General features: G+C 43.3%; 1 protein-coding gene across 12 annotated transcripts in view; it reads left to right on the plus strand.

Annotated features, from left to right (window-relative positions):
- The window catches only part of LOC139392572 (transcription factor SOX-5-like), a 284,267-nt gene that overhangs the window by 169,548 nt on the left and 94,719 nt on the right, over positions 1-20,000 (plus strand). For all 12 annotated transcript variants that reach the window (XM_071140638.1, XM_071140632.1, XM_071140633.1 and 9 more), the window contains 2 exons: positions 3,034-3,235; positions 12,879-13,086. In XM_071140638.1, coding sequence (XP_070996739.1) covers positions 3,035-3,235; positions 12,879-13,086 — 409 coding nt within the window. In that variant the 5' untranslated portion in view covers position 3,034. The remainder of the gene's footprint in view (positions 1-3,033; positions 3,236-12,878; positions 13,087-20,000) is intronic.

Here is a 20,000-nt window from a genome sequence, read left to right on the forward strand (position 1 = left end):
AGGGGAGGAAAGGGGGGGGGGAGGGGTGAGAGGAGGCGAGAGAGGGTGTTGTGTCTAACCTTAGGAATATTCCGAAGTCGCAGCATCCAACACACTGGGTTCTTGTTCTCCTGGGAGGTGTGTGACATGCCCAAAAGTTGCTCTTAGATCTAGGATCAGCGTACCCTCCCTGCTGCTACCCTTAACTATTCGGCGGTAAAACCCCAAACTGACCTTAGATCAGTGTCCAGGGTTACTACTCCAGTCCTGTGTGGTGTCTAGAGGACGTGGGAGGAGTGCAGCTGGGAAGAGAGGTGTGGACAGGACATGGGTGGAGGGGTGGTGGTCTGGTTAAGGTGGGGTGGACTGAGGGCGGTTGTGTGTGTGTGAGGAGGGGCTGTGTTTATCTGAGTGGTGTGTGTAGTGTGTGTGTGTGTGTGTGTGTGTGTGTGTGTGTGTGTGTGTGTGTGTGTGTGTGTGTGTGTGTGTGTGTGTGTGTGTGTGTGTGTGTGTGTGTGTGTGTGTGTGTGTAGCAGGAACAAAAGGCTCCAGTGTGTGAGAGTGAAAGGAGGTAAAGTAAACAGCCTGTAATGAGGACAGACCTGCTGTGTGTGTGTGTGTGTGTGTGTGTGTGTGTGTGTGTGTGTGTGTGTGTGTGTGTGTGTGTGTGTGTGTGTGTGTGTGTGTGTGTGTGTGTGTGCGTGCGTGCGTGCGTGCGTGTGCGTCGCGTGGCCTATAGTTGATACAGCTGGGTCTTCCTCTCTCTCTGCCCAGAGTGTGAAACACTGGGGGGACTCAACACACACTTTCTAACGTTTCACAGATGATAAAGATATATATTTAGAAATATCACAATTGTTTTCATTTCTACACTTTCTTGTGGTAAATATATATATTTAGAAATATCACAATTGTTTTCATTTCTACACTTTCTTGTGGTAAAGATATATATTTAGAAATATCACAATTGTTTTCATTTCTACACTTTCTTGTGGTAAAGATATATATTTAGAAATATCACAATTGTTTTCATTTCTACACTTTCTTGTGGTTTTGGAAAAACTAGGCATGTGTAGATAGATAAGGGAATTCTGGAATAGCCATATATTCCCCCCCCCCCCCCCCCTCCATGTCGCGAGGCTAAAGTTGCGGTCCCATATCTCCTGTGGGTTTCTCTCAGGCCTTCCCTGCAGCAGAGAAACACTATATCTTGTTTGCCTTCGTCTTTGTCATAAAACAAATAAGCAATAAATGATGTCTGAAAGTGGATCTGCGTGGAGGAACAACGCCAGACGTGAAGCCCAAGGAAAGCCAATAAATAGAGGGGATATAATCTGTTTCCAGGTCAGTGTTACGGTACTGGAGTGTTGTAGTTCTAGACCACAGTGGTACTGTTGGGGAGGCCTGAGTCTGAAACAGACGTTCTAAATAGTAGGCGTTTTGGGTACGTGAAAATAGGTTTTATAGTATGTGACATCTCTGACATTTTGTATGCTTTAAACGCCAGGAGGTCACACTCATTTCGTATTTTCGTCTAGTACAATTCGCTGCACGCTACTGAGGAACGAGAATAGCTGATAATCAGATCTGCTGACACCCTGTCACAAAACACACGAATGGCGGGAATACATGCAATTGCATTGGATGAAGCATTCTCAGTCTGGATGAGTCCAGTATGTTTATGTTGCTTATTACATTCGATGTTCCTAAACAGTACGTTGTAAATAGTATGTAGTACTGTAGTACACGGTATGCCTTTTTTAGTCCGTAGTAGGCAAGACAGATTTCAGACACAGCCCCAGACGAGACAGAGGTGACTGGATTACTGGACTATTAATTAATACAGTGTCGAGTCGAAACAGAGAGCTCACGGAATACTGGCAGCCGCCACTCACTTCCTTGAAGGAACACTCAATACATTTGGCATCTGTTTGAACCTCTAGGGACAGCGGTCCTGCTCAGAAGGTTTACGTATTCTCCTGTTTGTCTCCTCCTCCTCCTTTCTCAAACGGAATGGTTGTTGGTGGCGGTGCAGGAAATGCAGTTTATAATCTTGGGCTCCTAGCCTGTTGCTCCTCGTATGTCTGACTTTCAGCGTATACATTAGTGTTTCCGTATTCTCCTCCCTCCCTCTCTCTCCTTCTCTCTCCTCTCTCCCCCTCCCTCCTCTCACCCTGTGTCATCGTAGCAGTAACTTCAAGGCTGAACGAGAGCCTTTGAAAGCACTTAGGGAGACGCTGCCAGCCGTATTAAACTCTATTATTGGAACGTATTCATTTTGTCCCTATTCACCGGGGGGCACATTTATGTTGGGGAGAGTTTATCTGCTAGATGCCACTGTTCTTCCCCTCCCTCTGCATTCAATGGGAAACAAAGGCAAAGTAACAAATGCACAGCCTCTATGTTTGTTATTTTCACTGGTATCGTCAGAGCCGAGGTTTTCATACACATCACTGTCAGCGTGCTGCTGGAGTGAAAGGGCCTGTGTCAGGCCTCGGCCATTTGTCATAAAATGTCAGCCCAACCCGGCTCCATTTGCAGTAATGGGTTATTGCGTACCGTGTGTGTGTGTGTGTGTGTGTGTGTGTGTGTGTGTGTGTGTGTGTGTGTGTGTGTGTGTGTGTGTGTGTGTGTGTGTGTGTGTGTGTGTGTGTGTGTGTGTGTGTGTGTGTGTGTGTGTGTGTGTGTGTGTGTGTGTAAACGTTGAAAGGACCTGATGGTAAACATGGATTTGATTGTGCTTTTCCTCTGGCTAGCGGATGTAGATTATTGACTCTATATTATTATAGTGTGTATTGTCTGCTGAGAGAGAAAGAGGGATTCAGAGACGCAGAGACTAGGGATTTAGGGACACAGAGAGCCGGCCATTGGGGACCAATGAATAATAGGAAATGAATAATGATTAACTATTTCTATAAATATAACTATTGAAATGGATCAAAGACTAGTGTTTCTCCCACTGTCACCCACAGCTCATATTACATCCCTGAATGTTTCATACTCACTCACTCTCCCTCTCTCTCTCTCTTCTTTCTCTCTCTCTGTTTTTTCCAGGATGTCTTCCAAGCGACCAATCTCTCCATATGGGGGGACAGATGGAGAAGTAGTCATGGCAACCAGCAGACAGAGACTGGAAGAGGAAGAGAGAGATGATGGACAGGCTGTCATGCACCTCCCCCTGACCCCCTACTGCAGCAAGGTGTCCCCCCTCTCTCCCCGCCCCCTGGACAGCCCCCCCACCCTGCACAGTGCCATGGTAAAACAGCCCCTCGTTGTCTTCATATAATTTATTAACTGCTCTTATTGGCTACTTGGCTTTGTTTCGACTCTTCTTATTGGTCGTCTGGATTTTAAATCCTGCCACTCTGTTGGGGTGGAAGTTGGCACTTAAGGACAGATCTTCGGATCCGTTTGTCCTGATCTCGACCATAAGGGGGCTAAACGGAACATAGCCGTTGACAGGAAGTGACAGTCCCCAGCTATCATCGACTGAGACAGAGCCATTTAGCATTGTGTTAAATGACTGTTTATTAGACTGTAATTACAGAGAGTTGTAGTTATGGCGTCCGGTTTTGAAGTAACACATACTTCCAACAGAGGAAATAATATTTGGGGGAAACTGGACACAAAGATGCTCGAGAGTGCTCTTATGGTGTAAACCGCGTTTCCGTTTTGTTTTAGTGTGAAAGCCTGTGTCTGTGCTGTAACCGTTTGACGGTGAGGCATGGAGACGCGGTACATGTGTGACTGTCAATGTGAGCCATGTCAGTGAGTCATGCACTGCTGTGAAAAGGGTGACTGTGTGTGGTGACAGTAAATGCATATCATCATTACGATGTATAGTTTGGTGTGTGTGATGTGTGTTTTATGTATACTGTGTAGATCTCTGTGTGTGTGTGTGTGTGTGTGTGTGTGTGTGTGTGTGTGTGTGTGTGTGTGTGTGTGTGTGTGTGTGTGTGTGTGTGTGTGTGTGTGTGTGTGTGTGTGTAGCCTCAGTAACTCTCATAGTTTCCCTCACGTTAGCCTCACGTCGAGGCACACCTAAAGAGCAGCTAGCTAGCAGCAGCACATGGTCTACAGACTCTTCCCCTGTACTGCTGATAAACCACCACACAGTAAATATTGTGAGATGACTCTGGCTGTAAAACAATGAGAGGGTGATTAAGGACCATAATGGTAAGCTAATTCTGGAATTAACCTGCTGATTGCACATCAGACTGGACTCTGCTGCCTGTCAGACAACAGTCACTGACTGTAAACCAAAGTCCTCTCTTTTTCTTTCTCTCTCACCAGGAAGATATACTTTATCATGGCATGCTGTTGACTGTAGGTATTGGACCTGATGTTTGGGAGACTTTATCATGGCATGCTGTTGACTGTAGGTATTGGACCTGATGTTTGGGAGACTTTATCATGGCATGCTGTTGACAGTAGGTACTGGACCTGATGTTTGGGAGACTTTATCATGGCATGCTGTTGACAGTAGGTACTGGTCCTGATGTTTGGGAGACTTTATCATGGCATGCTGTTGACAGTAGGTACTGGACCTGATGTTTGGGAGACTTTATCATGGCATGCTGTTGACTGTAGGTATTGGACCTGATGTTTGGGAGACTTTATCATGGCATGCTGTTGACTGTAGGTATTGGACCTGATGTTTGGGAGACTTTATCATGGCATGCTGTTGACAGTAGGTACTGGACCTGATGTTTGGGAGACTTTATCATGGCATGCTGTTGACTGTAGGTATTGGACCTGATGTTTGGGAGACTTTATCATGGCATGCTGTTGACAGTAGGTACTGGACCTGATGTTTGGGAGACTTTATCATGGCATGCTGTTGACTGTAGGTATTGGACCTGATGTTTGGGAGACTTTATCATGGCATGCTGTTGACTGTAGGTATTGGACCTGATGTTTGGGAGACTTTATCATGGCATGCTGTTGACTGTAGGTATTGGACCTGATGTTTGGGAGACTTTATCATGGCATGCTGTTGACTGTAGGTACTGGACCTGATGTTTGGGAGACTTTATCATGGCATGCTGTTGACTGTAGGTATTGGACCTGATGTTTGGGAGACTTTATCATGGCATGCTGTTGACAGCGGGTATTGGACCTGATGTTTGGGAGACTTTATCATGGCATGCTGTTGACAGTAGGTACTGGACCTGATGTTTGGGAGACTTTATCATGGCATGCTGTTGACTGTAGGTATTGGACCTGATGTTTGGGAGACTTTATCATGGCATGCTGTTGACTGTAGGTACTGGACCTGATGTTTGGGAGACTTTATCATGGCATGCTGTTGACTGTAGGTATTGGACCTGATGTTTGGGAGACTTTATCATGGCATGCTGTTGACAGCAGGTATTGGACCTGATGTTTGGGAGACTTTATCATGGCATGCTGTTGACAGTAGGTACTGGACCTGATGTTTGGGAGACTTTATCATGGCATGCTGTTGACTGTAGGTATTGGACCTGATGTTTGGGAGACTTTATCATGGCATGCTGTTGACTGTAGGTACTGGACCTGATGTTTGGGAGACTTTATCATGGCATGCTGTTGACTGTAGGTATTGGACCTGATGTTTGGGAGACTTTATCATGGCATGCTGTTGACTGTAGGTATTGGACCTGATGTTTGGGAGACTTTATCATGGCATGCTGTTGACTGTAGGTATTGGACCTGATGTTTGGGAGACTTTATCATGGCATGCTGTTGACTGTAGGTATTGGACCTGATGTTTGGGAGACTTTATCATGGCATACTGTTGACAATAGGTATTGGTCCTGATGTTTGGGAGACTTTATCATGGCATGCTGTTGACAGTAGGTACTGGTCCTGATGTTTGGGAGACTTTATCATGGCATGCTGTTGACAGCAGGTATTGGACCTGATGTTTGGGAGACTTTATCATGGCATGCTGTTGACAGTAGGTACTGGACCTGATGTTTGGGAGACTTTATCATGGCATACTGTTGACAGTAGGTACTGGACCTGATGTTTGGGAGACTTTATCATGGCATGCTGTTGACAGTAGGTACTGGACCTGATGTTTGGGAGACTTTATCATGGCATGCTGTTGACAGTAGGTACTGGACCTGATGTTTGGGAGACTATATGTTATTACCTTGGTAATGTTAAGCTAATAGTGGGAGGTATTTTTTTTTAACTGAGTTGCTGGAACAGGTATTGGTTTGAAATTTGAAAACGTTTAGTCCTGATTATTGTTTTAAGTGTGATGAATCACGTATTAATTAATAATTGAAGTATTAATTATATTTCCTTTTATTATTTTCTTATTTTTATTATTTAGGCCTATGCTACAAATATCATCTACAACATCCGTACGTTTATAAATGTCCCTATACATGAGATGCGACTTGAGCCAGTTGGTTGACTGACAGCAGAATCAGTAAAAAGAGACTGTGGAGGGGTGTGCCCGCATAATATTTGATGTGGATTATTATAGTGCGACCGAGCCGTCTCCTGGACAGGGTGGATTTAGCGCAAACGGCAAGGCTTGGCATGTGTAAGATGTACAATTTTGCTACGGCTTTGCCCTCTCAATCCGCTCTGCGCTGACTGGCAGAAGAGTTGAGTGAGAGAGAGCTTTACACGGCGCGCCTCGGAGGGGCTTTGTCACGGCAATTGTATAAAGTGATATGGGAGAGGAAATGGACTGCGCTCGTCCCCGGGTAGTGGCGGCTGTAGAGGCAGCATCCGCCAGGAGATTACCGCGCTTTATTTTGTCATGGTAAATTAACACGGCAGCGAGGCGCGCTCCCCAACAAACTGACCTCTTCATCTCTCCAAACTGCTACTCCGAGTTGAGAGGAGAGGAGAAACGTTTTTTTCCCTCATGTGTGTTTGTAGCAGTAAATGAAGGGCCTTTTTTTCTTTCTTTCTCCACTTCTTCCCCTGAGTTTTACGGTTAGGAGCCTAATCAAACAGCTGAATTGTGTTAGTGGGGGAAGGGTTTCACAGACAGGTGGTAATGGATAGGTGTTAATTACTGTACCTTTTGTCCGTTTAATGAGGTCCTGCCGCGCGCTCATGAAAGACAAAAACAGCAACAACAATATTCATCTGCTTAGTTCAGGTCCAAATTATCCAGGCGCCGCCTGCCTTCGATTCGATTTTTTTCGTATGGATTGTGACAGATTTGAAGCAGCACACCAAGCAGTCTTAAACCAAACGCAGTGGTCACACTTAGTTTCTCCTGCCAGTGCTGTCATAATGAATTAACACATGCTTGCTTGTAGACAATTAAGGGCCTCTTTAAAATATTGGCATGCATTGATTTAATAAACTGTTATTTAAAATATACAAAATAAAGCTGCACATTTCTGTTTAGGTAAATTTAACTGGAATATCTCAACCATTTTGTGCAATGATATAAAAACAAAATTGATCATAGAAGTATTATTATTATTATTGCATTTTAATATATATATTTTAAAGTTGTGATTATTATTGTGAAATTGTAAAATATGCAATATTAGATGAAATAAGAACAAGTTTGTAACTGCAGTGTGTGGATGGGATGGGGGATGGAGTAATTTTAGGTTATGTGAGGTGAGTATTTGTCCTCCAAGCTGAGATAAAATGGGAGGTGGGGTAAGGAGTGGGGGGTAGGGTTAGGCTGTGTTAGGCCAACCGGTGTGTGGGGATGCCACAGCAGGCTCAGAGTCAGAGAGCAGACAAGGTGTGTGTTTAGCCCCGCACTAAAGGGATTGGAATTGTTTGAGCAGTGTTTGTGTGTTTGTGTGTGTAGCAGCGCTGGCTTAAGACCAGCGACTAGGTGTCAGCGTCACCTCCAGGAGTGAGCACTTACATCCTGTAGTGTGTGTGTGTGTGTGTGTGTGTGTGTGTGTGTGTGTGTGTGTGTGTGTGTGTGTGTGTGTGCGTGCGTGCGTGCGTGCGTGCGTGCGTGCGTGCGTGTGTGTGTGTGCTTCAGGTGCCTCCTGTGACTCCCACTGCCAGATTGGCAGATTGGCCATGCCTTAATTGTCGACACCACGGCACCACACATTAAACACATACACCTTCCCAACTTGGAGACATGGCAGGGAATTGCACCCCCTCGATTGCTACTGTTAGTGTTGCTCTGCTCTGCTTCAAACCCACACAGGGTGGAGGGGTGTGTGTGCTCTGATGTACCCAGAGAGAGAAAAATTTACCCAGAGAGAGAGGGAAAGGGAAAGACAGAGGGAGAGAGAGGGAGAGAGAGAGAGAGGGAGAGAGAGAGAGAGAGAGAAAGAGCTGAGAGGGGTGGACGGAAACAGAGAAAGAAAAAGAAAGAAACAGAGACCCTCTAAGGTAAATGGGTAGGTTTCTCCTGGAGGGCAACGGAGAGAATAAAGGAGGGAAGAGGAAGACGGAGGAATAAAAAGAGAGAGGGAACATGAGCAGCTGTGCTGGCGGAAGGAAAAAATAGCATTTTGCATTTTTTTGGCAAGAGTTAAGTGTGTTTAAATCTGCCTCTTCTCACAGATGAGCTTAAGAAAACAACAGTTGTTTAATTCTGTTCCCATGCAGAGGCACTAAAGGGATAAAGAACGGAGAGAGAGAAGGAGAGAGAGAAGGAGAGAGAGAAGGAGAGAGGCGCAGTTTCACTTTGTTACAGCCGTTCGGAAGAGAATTGACATCTGCAAACTAAAGGCAGCAGAACCACCCACACTGTCAGCCTGCCACATCAAATACATAGATTCACACTCACTGGCGCATGCTACAAACATACTGGCACTCACACAAACATACTTAAACACCACCCAAGCATACACAGACATGCACACAGACAGACAAATATGCATACACACACTCTTCTTTAAAGGCAGAGACTAACATTTACAGTATTTATAAATACATCTATATTATTAAAACATCTCTCACGCACACCCACACCCACACACCCACACCCACACCCACACACACACCCACACACACACACACACACACACACACACACACACACACACACACACACACACACACACACAAATACAATCGGGTGTCTTGTAAGATAGGTTGTCAGGCTGATTCCTGAGTTGGACTTGCTGTTTGTTGTAATCTTCTGCAGGCTACTTGAATAGCATGAGTAAATATGTTGTCAGTGTATGGCGGGTGGATTATAGTATAGAGGGAGAGTATAAGCCATTTAAGTTGCTGATATGTGGATGACAGTATCTGCTCTCTGCTTCGCACAGAAATAATGTCAAAGTGTAGCCGACTTTGAAGAGCAATCGTGTGTTAGTTCTCTTTGATTAAGAAATGACCCTCATTGTGGACGTCTCAACATGACATCTGTGCAGATTTGAAGAAGGGGAGGAAAAGAGATCCGAGCGTTCTCCTCCCCTCCATCCCTCCATCTCGCTCTCTTTTCTGTTTGTTTTGTTTTCAAGGCATCTTTTCTAGAAATATAGAGTGCTGCTTCGCTAAGTATGCGGTGGATTAAATTAATGGGATGTGACAGGTGTGACTGGGCTGGTGGAGATGCCATGCTTCACTAATGTGTGCAGATCCAGTCACAACCGATGGAAAACCACTGCCATTCTCCTCTCTCTCTCTCTCTCTCTCTCTCTCTCTCTCTCTCTCTCTCTCTCTCTCTCTCTCTCTCTCTCTCTCTCTCTCTCTCTCTCTCTCTCTCCCCCTCTCTCTCTCTCTCTTTTCTCCACATTTGGCTGGTCCTAGTCCTCTCTGTCACATTTCTTTTTAGTGATGATGTTTCTGTTTTCATCAAAAATGTTCTCATGTGGCTTCCCTTATCCTGGGAGAGAAGGATGGAGAGGCAGTGTTATCACATCGTTGTAACAGTACAACAAAGTTCAAACCAAGGCCCCCTGCACACAGAACTCCTCAGACGGTTTACCAGCACACAGTAAGCATGCTCCAGTGTCAGCCGAGAGAGAAAGAGAAAGAGAGCGAGAGAGAGAGAGAAAGAGAGAACAAGCACCATTGTAACCCATACATACTGTATGTAACCCAACCCATATTTATGTTTATTTATTTTCATTTTTGTACTTCAACTGTTTACACATCGTTACAACACTATATATACTGCAACCATAATATGACATTTGAAATGTCTCTAGTCCTTTACTGTTAATTTTTTTATGTTTATTTCACTTTTGTAATTAGCTATTTCACTTGCTTTGGCAATGTAAACACATGTCTATCATGCCTATACTTTACCGTTACCAAGGAACCTGGTGACATGTCTCACCTATTGAATTTCTCTTATTGCTTCGGCTATCCACTACCGTTCATTCACGTCCTTAAAACCCATTTGTGAGAGAATGATTGAACGTGTTGACTTCCTCTCTGGGAGTGGTGTGAGTGAGTGTACGTGTATACAGTCCCTAGGAGGAGTCGGGAAGGTGAGAATCTGTCCCCTTCTGGACTTTGCCCTTCTCTCTGCTATAACGTGCCTGGTTTGTTGACAATGAAAGCCGTGTTAATAGTACAAGGTGAAACCAACTGACTTCAGACCTGCTGAATGATCTGATGTGGATGGTGCAGTTCATAGTAGACAGTTACAGTATGTGGCAGCGATATTCATCAGGAAACTACTGTACCTCCAACAGGAAACGAGTTCAATACTAGTACCTCATCTGCTCACCGCATGATCAACAGGCGTGTAGAGATATCATTTATGGAGTGATATCGATAGCAGGGGTGTGTGTGTGTGTGTGTGTGTGTGTGTGTGTGTGTGTGTGTGTGTGTGTGTGTGTGTGTGTGTGTAAAACACTGGCGTACCTCCTGAAGGTGTGAGTTAGGCAGAGCGCTCCCAGTCCTCTGTCTTCTCCTTGGGATAAACTCTTGTTTATTGTCTACCCCACACACACACACCTGTCACACGCATGCACTCACACACACACAGACACACACACACACACACACACAGCGGGTGTTGCTGCTCTAAGCATCTAAACCCTAAACTCTTCTCTTTGGGGAAAACCAGAGCAGGGAGATATTTTGTTGAATTACAAAACAAGTCAGGTATTTTCAGGTCAATAGTCTGTCTGTAAATCAGGGTTCATCTTTGACTAATCTGTTCCTATTATCTCACACCACCTGTTTCACTGTGTTGTGTGTGTGTGTGTGTGTGTGTGTGTGTGTGTGTGTGTGTGTCCGTGCGTGCAGTGTGATGTAGTGTAAGTGTGTGTACGCTTGTTAAAGTTGGCAGCTGAAGTGTGTGTGCAGACACAAAGCTGACCATGACAAGGTTGTCACCACAGTTCATTTAGCTGAGCCCCGGCGAAATCTCGTTGAAACGGACAGTGGAGTTGGTCAAATCAAAGGTTATGATTCCAGAATGTTCTTTGACGTAAAACGTGCTCTAATTTTCTGGTTCTTGTGAGTAAGTTTGCTGTACATTTTTGTGATGGCGATGCAACTTAAGTTTATTGTCACAAATAAGCTCTTTTACAAAGAAAACTTGCGAGTGAGACATTTGGACTAGCAGGGAACGCTTATTGGATCTCTATCAAAGTGAAACGGTTTGGGCTTTGAAAGACATTACAGTAGCTCTCTCCCAACAGCCTGAGTGAAATCCTGTCTGTTTCATGTCTTTCCTCTGTTAACTACCTCCAAGTCAGTGGCATGCAGATTCCTTAGGATCCAACAGAGAATGAGTGCCCTGACTTAAGATGGCTGGCCACCGATGAAAGTGTAGCACAGCCAGCTAAAAGAAGGAGAGAACGAGGGATAATGAGAGGGAGGATGCCAGTTACAGTAGTCTTCCTCTCCTCCATACGGATCTCTGAGTTTACACGTCTATCTTGTCTGGATTTCCTTTCTTCCTACTCTCGTCCCTCCTTTCGCCTTTCTTCCTACTCTCGTCCCTCCTTTCTCCTTTCTTCCCACTCTCGTCCCTCCTTTCTCCTTTCTTCCTACTCTCGTCCCTCCTTTCTCCTTTCTTCCTACTCTCGTTCCTCTTTTCTCCTTTCTTCCTACTCTCGTCCCTCCTTTCTCCTTTCTTCCCACTCTCGTCCCTCCTTTCTCCTTTCTTCCTACTCTCGTCCCTCCTTTCTCCTTTCTTCCTACTCTCGTCCCTCCTTTCTCCTTTCTTCCTACTCTCGTCCCTCCTTTCTCCTTTCTTCCTACTCTCGTCCCTCCTTTCTCCTTTCTTCCTACTCTCGTCCCTCCTTTCTCCTTTCTTCCTACTCTCGTCCCTCCTTTCTCCTTTCTTCCTACTCTCGTCCCTCCTTTCTCCTTTCTTCCTACTCTCGTCCCTCATTTCTCTTTTCTTCCTACTCTCGTCCCTCCTTTCTCCTTTCTTCCTACTCTCGTCCCTCCTTTCTCCTTTCTTCCTACTCTCGTCCCTCCTTTCTCCTTTCTTCCTACTCTCGTCCCTCCTTTCTCTTTTCCTCGTCCCCCAACACTTCTCTACTTTTGCCACAAACATCAGCAATAAGCTGAATTCAAACGCTAATTAATGGAATATTATTAAAGGTCCAACTCAGTCATTTTTATCTCAATATCAAATCATTTCTGGGTAACAATTAAGTACCTTAGTTTGATTGATTTCAATTAAAATGGTCAAAAAGAAACAAAAATAGCTTCTAGGCAAACAACTTCTCAAGCAAGAATTATGCGAAAACTGAATGAAGAAAACTAGCTGTTTTGGCAGAGAAGTTTGGAACTCTGTTTCTTATTGGACTGTTAACTGGTGACATCTCCAGGCAGGCCAAAACTACATCCCACCAAAAAAACTCTCTTACACTAAAAGGGTATTATTATCATTTTCACAATTTCACAGTATTATTCCAACCTCATAGTGTGGAAATGTATATAAAACACAGTAAAATCATGTTTTTGACTGCACTGGGCCTTTAATACTTTAATACAAGTACTCATACTTCCTCTCCCCTGTCTCTCTCTCTCTGCAGGACCAGGATGGCAGTAAGCATTGGTCTCTGAGCCCCTACCCCCAGCACAACTCCTCTACCTCTCCAGGCAGTAAGCAGCAGGTGGAGGAGGGGGGTTCAGGGGCCGCAGCGCTGGGGACCCCAGAGAGACGTAAGGGCAGCCTGGCTGACGTGGTGGACACACTGAAACAGAGGAAGATGGAGGAGCTCATCAAAAACGAACCAGAAGGTCAGTCACCATGTACAAAGATGTACTGTTCTGTATCGCTTTCTCTTTTCTCCCTATCACTTGCTATCGCTATCTCTCTCTATCACTATCAATCACTATCTCTCTCTATCACTCTCTCTCTCTCTCTATCACTCAATTTCAATTTCAATTTAAGGGCTTTATTGGAATGGGAAACAAATGTTTGCATTGCCAAAGCAAGTGAAATAGATAATAAACACTTGAAATAAACAATACTGTACTGTACTGTACTGTACTGTACTGTACACACACACACACACACACACACACACACACACACACACACACACACACACACACACTGTACACACACACACACTGTACACACACACACCTATGCTCTCTATCTCTCGCTATCTCTTGCTATCTATCTTTCACACTCTCTCTATGTTTCTTTCTCTCATATTCTGTCTTTCGTTTTGTCTCTCACTTTAGCCTTTTGTAGCAAGTTATAGTGCCAGGCCTCCCTCCCTCTCTTGCTCCATCCTAACGAACACATTCTATAACGAGCCTGGCGACAGGGTGTGTGTGTGTGTGTGTGTGTGTGTGTGTGTGTGTGTGTGTGTGTGTGTGTGTGTGTGTGTGTGTGTGTGACAGAGAGTCAGCCCTTTGTTTCAGAGCAGACAGCATCAGCTGTCCAGAACCATTGTTTATCAACCACTTTGCATTTTTATTACAAGCTGATAGTACTTGAACCATCAGGCTTTTACTGCTCTCTCTCTCTCTCTCCCTAGATATATATATATATATATATATATATATATATATATATATATATATATATATATATATATATATATCTCAATTCAATTCAATTCAATTCAAGGGGCTTTATTGGCATGGGAAACATGTGTTAACATTGCCAAAGCAAGTGAGGTAGACAACATACAAAGTTAATATATAAAGTGAAAAACAACAAAAATTAACAGTAAACATTACACATACAGAAGTTTCAAAACAATAAAGACATTACAAATGTCATATTATGTATATACAGTGTTTTAACAATGTACAAATGGTTAAAGGACACAAGATAAAATAAATAAGCATAAATATGGGTTGTATTTACAATGGTGTTTGTTCTTCACTGGTTGCCCTTTTCTCCTGGCAACAGGTCACAAATATTGCTGCTGTGATGGCACACTGTGGAATTTCACCCAGTAGATATGGGAGTTTATCAAAATTGGATTTGTTTTAGAATTCTTTGTGGATCTGTGTTATCTGAGGGAAATATGTGTCTCTAATATGGTCATACATTGGGCAGGAGGTTAGGAAGTGCAGCTCAGTTTCCACCTCATTTTGTGGGCAGTGAGCACATAGCCTGTCTTCTCTTGAGAGCCATGTCTGCCTATGGCGGCCTTTCTCAATAGCAAGGTTATGCTCACTGAGTCTGTACATAGTCAAAGCTTTCCTTAATTTTGGCTCAGTCACAGTGGTCAGGTATTCTGCCGCTGTGTACTCTCTGTGTAGGGCCAAATAGCATTCTAGTTTGCTCTGTTTTTTTGTTAATTCTTTCCAATGTGTCAAGTAATTATCTTTTTGTTTTCTCATGATTTGGTTGGGTCTAATTGTGCTGCTGTCCTGGGGCTCTGTGGGGTGTGTTTTTGTTTGTGAACAGAGCCCCAGGACCAGCTTGCTTAGGGGACTCTTCTCCAGGTTCATCTCTCTGCAGGTGATGGCTTTGTTGTGGAAGGTTTGGGAATCGCTTCCTTTTAGGTGGTTATAGAATTTAACAGCTCTTTTCTGGATTTTGATAATTAGTGGGTATCGGCCTAATTCTGCTCTGCATGCATTATTTGGTGTTCTACGTTGTACACGGAGGATATTTTTGCAGAATTCTGCGTGCAGAGTCTCAATTTGGTGTTTGTCCCATTTTGTGAAGTCTTGGTTGGTGAGCGGACCCCAGACCTCACAACCATAAATATATCTATATCTAATAGAGGTCGACCGATTAATCGGAATGGCCGATTAATTAGGGCCGATTTCAAGTTTTCATAACAATCGGAAATCGGTATTTTTGGGCGCCGATTTGCCAAGTTTTTAAAAAATATTTTTTTTACACCTTTATGTAATCTTTATTTAACTAGGCAAGTCCGTTAAGAACACATTCTTATTTTCAATGACGGCCTAGGAACGGTGGGTTAACTGCCTCGTTCAGGGGCAGAAAGACAGATTTTCACCTTGTCAGCTCGGGGGATCCAATCTTGCAGCCTTACAGTTAACTAGTCCAATGCAATAACGACCTGCCGCTCTCTTGTTGCACTCCACAAGGAGACTGCCTGTTACGCAAATGCAGTAAGCCAAGGTAAGTTGCTAGCTAGCATTAAACTTATCTTATAAAAAACAATCAATCATAATCACTAGTTAACTACACATGGTTGATGATATTACTAGATATTATCTAGCGTGTCCTGTGTTGCATATAATCTGACTGAGCATACAAGCATACAAGTATCTAAGTATTTGACTGAGCGGTGGTAGGCAGAAGCAGGCACATAATCATTCATTCAAACAGCACTTTGGTGTGTTTTGCCAGCAGCTCTTCATTGTGCGTCAAGCATTGCGCTGTTTATGACTTCAAACGTATCAACTCCCAAGATGAGGCTGGTGTGGCAGAAGTGAAATGGCTGGCTAGTTAGCGCGCGCTAATAGCCTTGGTGTGGTTGTTTCCCTTGCTCTGCATGGGTAACGCTTCGATGTGGTGGCTGTTGTCGTTGTGTTGCTGGTTCGAGTCCAGGGAGGAGCGAGGAGAGGGACGGAAGCTATACTGTTACACTGGCAATACTAAAGTGCCTAGAAGAACATCCAATTGTCAAAGGTTAATGAAATACAAATTGTATAGAGGGAAATAGACCTATAATAACTACAACCTAAAACTTCCTACCTGGGAATATTGAAGACTCATGTTAAAAGGAACCACCAGCTTTCATATGTTCTCATGTTCTGAGCAAGGAACTGAAACGTTAGCTTTCTTACATGGCACATATTGCACTTTTACGTTCTTCTCCAACACTTTGTTTTTGCATTATTTAAACCAAATTGAACATGTTTCATTATCTACTTGAGGCTAAATTTATTTTATTGATGTATTATATTAAGTTAAAATAAGTGTTAATTCAGTACTGTTGTAATTGTCATTATTACAAATACATAAAAAAATAAATAATAATAATCGGACAATTAATCGGCATCGGATTTTTTGGTCCTCCAATAATCGGTATCGGTATCGGCGTTGAAAAATCATAATCGGTCGACCTCTAATATCTAGCTATCTCTCTCTCTATCGCTATCTCTTGCTATATCTCTATCTATCTATCTATCTATCTATCTATCTATCTATCTATCTATCTATCTATCTATCTATCTATCTATCTCTTTCTCTATCCCTGTCTATCTCTCTATCTCTATCTATCTCTCCATATCTATATATCTCTATCAGTTCAATTCCATTCAATTCAAGGGGCTTTATTGGTATGGGAAACATATATTAACATTGCCAAAGCAAGTGAGGAAGATAATATACAAAAGTGAAATTAACAATAAAAATGAACAGTAAACATTACACATACAGAAGTTTCAAAACAATAAAGACATTACATCTCTCTCTATCCATCTTTATCAATTCAATTCAATTCAATTTGCTTTATTGACATGAAGTAACAATGTACATATTGCCAAAGCTTACTTTGGATATTTACAATATGAAAATAAGCATACAGTAGAGGACATGTGCAGGTTGATTGGTCTGTCAGACACTGTCCCTCATCTTATGGCAGGCAGCAATGTAGTGCGCTGCCAACCCACAGCTCTCTGCATCCTCCCCCAACAGGACGGGTAGCCTACTCTCATCAGAGAGGTCCTTGAAACCTTGAATAAGGGGTTCAAATTTGGGAAAAAGACACTCTAATTGTTCTATATTTTTTACATTTTGTCAGGAAATGTAGCTCCGTCTCAGGTTCTGCTGTTGTGCAGTGGTTGCACAGCCTTTCCTCTATAGGGAGCCAGGTTTTCCTGTGTCTACCCTTGTCAATGGCAAGGCTGTGCTCACTGAGCCTGTACTTTGTAAAGATTCTTCTAAGGTTTTGATCAGTAATCAGGGTCAAATACTTAGCCACAGTGTACTTTCGATTTAGGGCCAGATAGCACTCCATTTTGCTTTGTGCTTGTGCTTGTGTTTCCCAATAAAAAATGTCATTTTGTTTGGACTGTGTTGTAATTTGGTTTATTCTGATTGATTGGATGTTCTGGTCCTGAGGCTTCAGTGTGTTAGTAGAACAGGTTTGTGAACTCAGCCCCAGGACCAGCTGGATGAGGGGACTCTTTTCTTTGCTCAGCTCTTGGCATTGCAGGGCTTGGTAATGATATGAGAGGGGGTCACTGTATTTTAGATGTTTCTAAAACTTGATTGCTCTTTTTTGAGTTTTTATTATTAGTGGATATTGGCCTAATTCTGCCCTGCATGCATTGTTTGTAGTTTTCCTCTGGACAAGTAGGATAATCTTACAGAACTCTGCATGCAGGGTTTCAACGGGGGTGTTTGTCCCATTTGGTGAAATCTTGTTTTGCAAATGGAACCCACACCTTGCTGCCATAAACTGCAATTGGTTCAATGACACATTCAATTAGTTTTAGCCAAATTTTAATAGGTATTTCAAGTTGAATTAGTTTTTTAATGGCGTAGAATGCCCTGCGTGCTTTCTGTCAGCTCATTCACTGCCTCATTAAGGGTGTCCAGTTGAGCTTATTTTTAAACCTAAGTAATTGTAGTGTGTAATTGTAGTACTCTATATATTTTGTACCAATTGAGAACTTTGGTCTAATGGTCTCTCTCTCTCTCTCTCCTCTCTCTCTCTCTCTCTCTCTCTCTCTCTCTCTCTCTCTCTCTCTCTCTCTCTCTCTACCTCTCTCTCTATCTTTCTCTCTCTATCAATTAAATTCAATTCAAGGGGCTTTATTGGCATGGGAAACGTGTTAACATTGCCAAAGCAAGTGAGGTAGATAATATACAAAAGTGAAATAAACGATACAAATTAACAGTAAACATTACACATACAGAAGTTTCAAAACAATAAAGACATTACAAATGTCATATTACGTATATATACAGTGTTTTAACAATGTAAAAATGGTTAAGGGTGCACAAGGGAAAATAAATAAGCATAAATATGGGTTGTATTTACAATGGTGTTTGTTCTTCACTGGTTGCCCTTTTCTCGTGGCAACAGGTCACAAATCTTGCTGCTGTGATGGCACACTGTGGAATTTCACCCAGTAGATATGGGAGTTTATCAAAATTGGGTTTGTTTTCGAATTGTGTAATCTTAGGGAAATATGTGTCTCTAATATGGGCAGGAGGTTAGGAAGTGCAGCTCAGTTTCCACCTCATTTTGTGGGCAGTGTGCACATAGCCTGTCTGCCTACGGCGGTCTTTCTCAATAGCAAGGCTATGCTCACTGAGTCTGTACATAGTCAAAGCTTTCCTTAAGTTTGGGTCAGTTACAGTGGTCAGGTATTCTGCCACTGTGTACTCTCTGTTTAGGGCCAAATAGCATTCTAGTTTGCTCTGTTTTTTTGTTAAATCTTTCCAATGTGTCAAGTAATTATCTTTTTGTTTTCTCATGATTGGATTGGGTCTAATTGTGCTGCTCTATCTATCTATCTATCTATCTATCTATCTATCTATCTATCTATCTATCTATCTATCTATCTCTCTATTTTTCTCTCTAGGTGCTTGTGTGTGTGTTAACGTGGTGCGTGTGGGTGTGTGTGTGTATCCAGCTGCTATTTGCATGTGTGGACACCTTGACTTTGCCCAGATTCTTGAGTATGCCACACACAACAGTCTTACAGTGGATCCCTAAGTCCAACAGACCTAGGCCAGGAACACAAAGCCAGCAGTGTGTGCATGCTTGCATGTGTGTAGTTGTGTGTGTGTACAGTACAAGTTATTTATAGTACATATAACAGACCACCACATTGCACGGAGGTGTGTGTAGACCAGTCAGTGCACAAGGCCCTGTACAGAGTCATTTGCTCCAAGCATTTCTTCAAATTGTGGCCGTGGGTCATTATTAGGACTAATGTTTATTTTTCAACTTCTGCTTCTATTTTCTTCTGCTGTTGAAATAATGCATCATTCTACCTGTGGCTGTTTTGGCTCTGCACTGAGCCCGACAGTCCAGTTCCACTTCACAGAGGGCCCAACAAGTGAGAAAACAGTAATGGGGCATGTGTGCTTTCACGCTTGTGTGAGTCCCAGAGACGAATGGTGTTGCCAGTTATACTCAGGTGTGGTTGTTCCGGTTGATATGTGGAGTTTTTCAAGCTAGTAGTTCATGTCAAAAAGGTGGAAAGTAGATCCACGCGATACAGACATGGTTGTTTTGAGTTGGGTGGAAAGGGGTTAGGGTTTTTTGGAGAGATTCTGAGAAGTGTGTCTGTGAGTCAGGCGGTACAGATACAAACCGAGACACACACACACACACACACACACGGTTTGAAAGCAGTAGCGGTAGCTTCACACACTCCCTTAGCAGAGCTACAGTGCCACATCAGAATGGGTGGTGCCATTATCTCCCCGCCCATTGCTGTTGAAATGAAACATGGAACAAAAGGCCTCAGTGCCTCGAGAGGACACACACATACACACAAAACAGCCAGAACAGAAAGGCAGAAAGAGTGGAGGAAAGAAAAGGGGGGAGAGAGCGAGAGTGAAGACAGAGAGAGCTAGAGAGAGAGAGACACTACTATATAAAAATCCATTCCATCCTTCTCCGCCCTCTCTCTCTCTCTCTCTCTCTCTCTCTCTCTCTCTTTCTTTCTCTCTCTCTCCTGGCTGCCCATTGTTCTGTTGTGTTCTCCACAAAGCCCATTAGCAGCAAACGGCAGGTTGGGAT

This window comes from Oncorhynchus clarkii, chromosome 33, assembly GCF_045791955.1.
Source record: "Oncorhynchus clarkii lewisi isolate Uvic-CL-2024 chromosome 33, UVic_Ocla_1.0, whole genome shotgun sequence".
Lineage (NCBI taxonomy): Eukaryota > Metazoa > Chordata > Actinopteri > Salmoniformes > Salmonidae > Oncorhynchus > Oncorhynchus clarkii.